Raw genomic sequence first — 7,685 nt, 5'->3', positions numbered from 1 at the left:
TTATCTTTGATTCTGTGGTGAGGGCATTCACATGCAGGAAGACAGGGTATGACAATATTTCAAGTGTGGTGCAAAAGCTGGTGTACTCAATTGCCCACAACAGACACTTGAATGTTGATCTATTGATCCTGGAAGAACTTGCAACCAGGCTAACAATCACTACGCCATAGATGGCCTATCGTAATGGTTTAATCACGCGTGTTACAAAATTATGTTACCTTAGGTATGCTCATCTTAGCCTACCGTAACCTAGTATTTTTGATGTTACCACAGCCTTCGTAACAGGTTACTATAGCTTCAAAGTGTTACATACGGTAACATGTAAAAACTTATGTTACAATAGGGTGTTAATGGATAAAAAAGTAATATTTTACAAACAATTAAATTTATATAATTATCTGACTTCAAAATTAATCAATTTTGATAACATAATTAAGCAATAATTTGAATATTAACTAAGATTGATAAAATAAGTTATTTTGTTAAATTTTATTAACTGTACTAATTACTAACTGATAATTTTTTTATTATTAAAAAATTTGAACACAATTTAAACTTAAAAGTCTAATAAAAAAAATTTAGCAATGTTGGGCTCTCGTTGGGCTCTCGATCAGGACTAAAGTAGGCTCAAAAGTTTTGGAGAAGCGGTAGTTTTTTGGACTGACCTGGGTAAAATTTTAGAAAAGTCAAAATTTAAAATTTTTAATATAAAATTTTAGAAATAATAAAAAATTAAAAGATTATAATTCTCTTTCATTCTGATACGAGTATTGATGTACACATTTTTAAAAATAAAATTTATTATAATGTAAATATACAGATTTATGTAAGTAACAAAATACATAACTAATTTTTTTCTAAAATAATGTTTTTGATATTATTTACTATAATTATAAATTATAAATTATATACTTTTTCTAGAGACTTGAAATTTGTAAAAGCGGGCAAAATTTATAAAAAAATTCAAACACAGCGCCCTTTTTTGATGAAAGTCGCCCAACCCCCTTTCTATCTCGTCATTACACTCTCTTCCTCTTCTCCCTCTCCGGTACTCTTCCTAAAATTCTCTGTTTCTCTCTCTATTAAACCTCTCTCTCATACATATACATAGCCTCTGTTTAAATCTCTTCATCTAAAGTAATTTTTATTCTTCAAATTAGGGTTTTTTTCAATATAGTTTGGTAAGGACTCTTCTAATTAAGGGTTTTTTGTTTTCAGTTCATATGACTCGATTTCATCGCTTAAACTTCAGGTAATTCATGTTTCTCTTTGATTTTAGGGCTTCTTTAATTTGAATTTTAAATTTTGAGTTTCATTTGGAGTTTCATATATTTGAATCTAGTAAGACCTGGATATTTATATTTTAGATTATATTGTATTTCGGAGAGTGTAGTTATTGAAATCTCAAAATGGGAGTATTTTATCTATAAAAGTAGTGGAGCTGTGAAAGAAGATTGTTATATACCTTTAGTAACATATAATTTCACCTTTTGTGTCTATGCTCACCAAATTAACATTCGGGGAAGGGGAGGCTCGTGGTTCACTGCCTTATTGCTGATTGATTTTGCATCTTAATATGTTTTATGCTAAGCATTAATTAGGAAAGTGCTGTATGTGTTGAAGTGTCGCTTGACTCGCTTCTTTGTATTGTTATTTGATTTGTACAGGTTTGATGTTTATTTTTGGTGAGAGAATTATTTGCAATTCTTATTAGGGAGATTGTTCTCTATTGTATAATTTAACTAAATATATGTTTAAAAATTTATACTCAACTCGGTTTGCTTGTATTCAGGCTGATAGCCGAGGAGTTGCACAGCTGCTGGAAAGCATAGTTTTTGTCATTGATTCTGTTTTACCCTTGGCTCCAGGGATTCCTCAAGCTTTTGTTGAAGAGCTTGAGCAATATTTGAAACAGATGATTGTCCATATTTCAATTTTGTTTTGTTTTTTGATCTGATCCGTTAAATTTGTCACATTTTTTACGTTTTATTTAGTTTGTTAGTTGAGGCTTTTGTTTCATCTTTTGTGATATGTTCTGGTATTAATTACAGTTTTACAGTTTTTTGCCTCTTGTGGTGTGTGATCGAAAATTAGTCTTTGATTAAGTGATGTTTGAGTTTGGTAAAATGTTTTTGTTATTCGAGCGATAATTTTGCAGCGGAGAAAGTTTTTAGTAGCCAAAATGATCTACCGACCTTGATATTTGCCTAAATGATTGATGAGTAGGTGTTTATGCAGTTGGTTTTTGTTGGATTGTGTGGTTCTATTGTTGGATGTGGAGAGATGCGTTTGGTGTAGATTGATTTGATGCTTAAACTTCTCCACTAAATTTATAGAACAGATGATGCATTTTTTCTCTAAACTTTAAAGTATATCTAACATTTTGCTTACTTTAGGGGGAGCAAAGATGGGGATGTCTGTGTAGTTGATGTAAAAAAGATGAAAATCTGCCATTGGAGTAAGAGGCTTCACTCGGGCTCTTCAATTAAATCACTGGAATTCTGCCCCAATGAAAGGTAAATTATGGATTGACAAATTGGAGTGAGTTTTGTTAATTAAAGAAATTAAGGTTAAATTTAGGCTCCTAATCAAATTATATATATTAGTATGCGTATTCTTAATCTAGAATAGCTAGATTTAGGTATGTTTTTTGGTGTTTATTATCTTTCTTCTACCTATAAGAGTCTGAGTTGCAATATATCATGGAAAGAGCTCATTTCTATTTCATCTTTGTACCACAATTTTTTGATAGAAACGTGGCTTGAAAAGTTAAAATACATATTATACTTCAGATTTTGTGTCTAATATTCTTTTCGAGAAATCCTAGTCAGTCACTATCTACTATTTTTAATGATTCCATTAATGCGGAAATTGAGTTTATCGATCCTGCAATTTTGGCAGTATGTAAAGGCAGACTTCCTCGTGGGCTTAATATCCCTGGTTTAGACATGAGGTCAACTTGTCCTACTCAGATGAGTAATTATGAGAATGAGGCAAGATTACAGTTATTAATGCAAAGATCTCAAAAACTTCTCTAATTAATATTACAATCTTGCTAATTGCCATAATATCTTATTACTTCTGTAAATATTGTGATTGCAGAACACTTGATTATATGTATTTTTGTTAAAATAATAAGAAGTTGTTTCCAAACGGATTTATATTTAAACAAGATATAAATCATTAAGGCTTATACTTTTCTGATTAACTTTATATTTGGCAGCATCTTGTGATTATCTTTGATTTTTATCATTTTCTAATAACTAGGCGGCAAGGAACGTTCACTGATTCTAAGGACCAGCTCTACAATGCAGCTACTCAAGAAACAGAAACTATGTTGAATCAGCTACTTATGGAGCTCAATGGATTTGATACAGGAAATAGTGTCATAATTTTAGGTGCTACAAATCGGAAAGATTTATTAGATCCCGCACTTCTTCAACCTGGTCATTTTGATCGTAAGGTATGCATTGGCTTAAAGAATTACTCCCTTCAATATTAGAAATAAGCAGTTGTGACTTGGGTTTTTTGAATGGAGTCCAAGGTCCTATGCTAAAAAAATACATATACACGTTAATTTAATTGGTTACATTTTTGTATTCAAATTTAAATTAAATTCTTAATTTAGTCGAATTATACAAAAAGAAGAAATATTATATACATGTATGTGAAGGAAGTCAGGACCTGCACCACATTTATTTTGGACAGCAAACTATGATCTACTTTAAAACAAGTACTTCTCCATTTCAATTATATATTTTTACTCCAAAACTGTATGGCCAATAAGGCATGTGTCTTATCTAGTTTTATATTTATTTCCCAGCTTTGTAAAATGGACTGGTCTCTTGCTTATTATGGTTTAATGTAGATGATTCATAATAAATGATAATGCATGGATATCATTTCTGCTTTATACATTCTTTTAGCTTGCTAGTTTAGATGCAGTGTTTTCAGTTTTCATACATTACTTGGGTGACATGATTGCCATTTATTTTCTATCTCATAGATTAAAATTAGTGCTCCCAATGCAAAAGGAATACTTGCAATATTAAAAGTTCATGCACGGAAAGTGAAACTGTCCAAGTCTGTGGATATGTCTACTTATGCACAAAACCTACCTGGTATTCTACTTTGAACTTTCGGTGGTTCAGTTCTACTTTTGAACTTCTATTATTATAAAATACTCTATAAATTTCACTGGCATTATTTTTAAACTTATTCTTTAAATTGTCCACTTATCATTATTATCTTCCCAGTTAACTTTTTTCAATATTATAATATCTATTAGAAAATTAAATATATACTAATATGGTGTATTATATTATGACTTTGAAGGCTTATCCGTTTAGTGTGTTCAGTTGGATGGATCAGTTGGCATGGGTACTTAAAAAAATAGCCGATGCAAATCCAGGCATCACAATCAATCTTGAAGATTTCTGTACAACCAGCGATGATGACAACCTCACACCAGTTACTGGAGGCACTGATCTTTAGATTTCAGATGTGTATTTTTTTACATATCTTTTTTTACATACTCCAAATGTTATCGTACTAGATTTTAGATATTTAATGATTGTCCTAGACTATAGAGTAAGTACCTGTTTTTTGGATTCTGTGGAGTTGATGGTGAATTGCGTGAAAACTGAAGTAGTATTTGGTGGGGGTTTGTAAAAACTGATTTGAAGTTTGGTTTGAATTGTTTATTTTGTTAATTTGTATGAAAAACAGGTTTTATGGCATGTTCAATTTGCAAACCAATCCTGTGAATTTTTTTTTTTGAAAATATGTTACATTAGGTACTTAAATGTTACAAATAAATTGGTATAAAAATACAAACCATTACTGTTACAATACGCATCAAAGGTAACATCAAAGTACGTCTATAGTATCACATTATGTATGTTACCTTTGCGCTTAGAATTTACAAAAAAAATTGGGCCCACCTGTGGGGCCCACTGGTGGACCCCGTTTTTTTTGAAAATTCTAAGCCCAAAGGTAACATACATATTGTGATACTATAGACATAGATTGATGTTACCTTTGATAGCTATTGTAACACAAATGTGAATGTTACACCAGGGCAAAAGTAACGTTACCTTAGGGGCCAAAGGTAACTCAAAAAAAAAGCAATTTAATTTTTATGTTACCTTAGGCCTTTTTCTGGCTGTGGTAACACTTTTTTGGGCCTGTTATAACATTTTCATGGTGTTGTTGTAGGCCATTTATGGTGTAGTGAATGCCCCTGTCATCTAGAGGTAATGAAATTTTCTTTCCTAGATTTATTATGTCCACTTTAAATCATAAAGTAGCAGACATACATTTATTAAATGGTATAGATAGCACAAAAATAGGTAATTGTAAGAAAGTGTCCAAAATAATATTTGGTTCACTTACTACAAAGAATAAGGTAAATATAAGTCTGAAAATCACTGCATTCATGTTGGAGAGGTTTAGGACTTACCCTTACCCAATGCCTGACATGAGGTCAAATGTACAATCTAGCACAGCTATGCTCCCTGAATCTGTGGAAGTACAAACACAGGAACACCCACAGGGATCTTCTAAAGCTAAAACCATTCCTTCAAAACCAGTAGAAGCTAGGAAACCAACCACCTCATCTTCTCAAAAGGATGAGGTGAGTAAAAAGAAGAAAAAGGAGATCTCCCTAACTGTTATAACTGAGAGTGGTGAGGATCAACATGAAACTGAGTCACCCTTGGTCAAGAGATCAAAAAAGAGTAAGAAATCTAAGCTGACCACCCAAGCCACCTCTGTATTCTCCCAACAGGATGCAGTTGTAAAAATAGGGACTAAACAGACTCTAGATACATCCTTTCAACAGGGTGTGTCTATTGAAAAGAGAATTCACCCCAATGCACCATATACAGAGTCTGCACAACCTGCACCTGAAGCAATTCAAGTGTATGGTAGGAGAAATAAGGATGGCACACACATTGAGAGCATATCTCTTGAAGCTCCCTCATCATTCAAGGGGAGCTGCCAACACTCACATCTGAGCAACAAACTCTCATATCTCAAATTTCTTCTCTACCAACAACACTTAAATCTAATTCTCAAGTGCAAGCTAACTCAAGTAACTTGGTTCAAGAAACCATGCTCACCACCCAGATACTTCAATTAGATGGTGAGAGGCTACTATCTGGGGTAGACCTTGATGACACCATCAAAACCATGGAAGATTCATCAGTTTTTACTGAAGACCCCATGGAGATACTAAATGCACCTCCATGTGCAAATCAGTCTTCACAGACTGTAAGGTTTGAGGGTAGTACTCCTGTAGGGGAGCTATCTAAATCCTCTCCAATTCAATTGGAGGTTCCTCATATAGGAACAACTCCCCTCAAAACCCTAGCAAAAATTGACTTGGCAGTAGATGCTAGGAGTACAATTTCCAATGATCCTGCTATGGGGGAGGCAAGTATAGCACATTCAAGTGACAGTGTGGTGAAAGACACACAAGGGTTTGAGGCTGGTGTACATGAAAGTAACCCATTCAAATCCCCTCCAGTTTAATTGGAGGTTCCCCCTACAAGTGGAGGACGACACACTGTCATAAACACAGAGCAATCTGTGAGTAAAACTGTGACTTCAATCACGGGTGGTTCTAAATCTTAAGCATCCACCTCACAACCTCAACAATCACACATTCTATCTCACTGGCTACAAGAATCTAGCTCTCAATCCACATCTGTATATGATCTACTAGTTGAGCAGATTTCTAGACTGGCAAACATTTCACAGCATCTATTGACTTCAAACATGAGCAATCAAGATTATCAAGCTGTCATGGTAACATACAATGAAGAAGTTGAAAAGCAAAAAGAGAAAATTATAAATGGTGCAGAATAAGATGGAAATGTGGATGCATGGCTCTCTCAGGACTTTGTACTAGAGATGGATCAAGTCTTGGTCAGATTTGGGGAAGAATACATCACTATTCTAGGAAGCAATGCAAAGGCCTTGACTCCACAAGATGTATATGATGCAGTTATAGAAGTGTAAAAAGCTCAGCTTAAAACATTTCATCTTTTTGGTAAAGCTCTTGAAGTCAAGCTAACTGGACATGAAGATAAAATCAGGAAGCTGGTGAAGGAGAAAATGGATGAGATTATACCATCTCAAGTACAGATCACTTCCAAATTCAAGCATTTTGCTGATCAAATGTCAAGGATGGATCTCACTACCATTGAAAAGGAAGTCAAAAATATCAAACAATCCTTCATCTCTCTTCATACATTTGTCCAGCAACAAATCACTCATTCTAATGCCACGAAGGTCAAGCTGGACCAACTTCACCAAAGTAGATATGAGCCCTCAGCTTTGCTTATGGAAGGCATCAAACAGGCTATAGAAGAACATTTTGGAACCTCAACATCTACTAGCACTTATCAGCCTGGCTCCACTTCCACAAATCTGTAAATCCAATCTCTTCAAACTCAAGTCTCAGAATTGTAGAACTCAAATGCTTCTCTCAGTGCAAAAGTCTAAGCCTTGACTTCTCTAGTCAAGAGTCAACAAACTGACATCTAGACCCTGGTGGACTCTCACAAGCACCTTCAAATGCAAAATTCTGTTGCTTTGGGGGTCATCATGGGGAAGCTCAATATTTCACTGTCTGCCTTACCTGAACAAATTAGGCCAAAAATTCTAACTCCTTTGCTCAT

General features: G+C 34.0%; 1 protein-coding gene across 1 annotated transcript; it reads left to right on the top strand.

Moving 5' to 3' along the window:
- The first annotated feature begins 1,002 nt into the window (after nucleotides 1-1,002).
- Nucleotides 1,003-4,733, top strand: LOC141668279 (putative inactive ATP-dependent zinc metalloprotease FTSHI 1, chloroplastic). Its single transcript, XM_074475092.1, has 6 exons — nucleotides 1,003-1,048; nucleotides 1,219-1,252; nucleotides 2,397-2,516; nucleotides 3,268-3,463; nucleotides 4,007-4,121; nucleotides 4,336-4,733. Exons 2-6 carry the CDS (start codon nucleotides 1,224-1,226, stop codon nucleotides 4,347-4,349), a joined length of 474 nt encoding a protein of 157 aa, XP_074331193.1. The 5' UTR covers nucleotides 1,003-1,048; nucleotides 1,219-1,223; the 3' UTR covers nucleotides 4,350-4,733.
- The last annotated feature ends 2,952 nt before the right edge of the window (nucleotides 4,734-7,685 follow it).

Source organism: Apium graveolens, chromosome 6 (assembly GCF_009905375.1).
Source record: "Apium graveolens cultivar Ventura chromosome 6, ASM990537v1, whole genome shotgun sequence".
In the NCBI taxonomy this organism is placed as follows: Eukaryota; Viridiplantae; Streptophyta; class Magnoliopsida; order Apiales; family Apiaceae; genus Apium; species Apium graveolens.
This window is presented reverse-complemented; position numbering and strand designations above follow the sequence as displayed.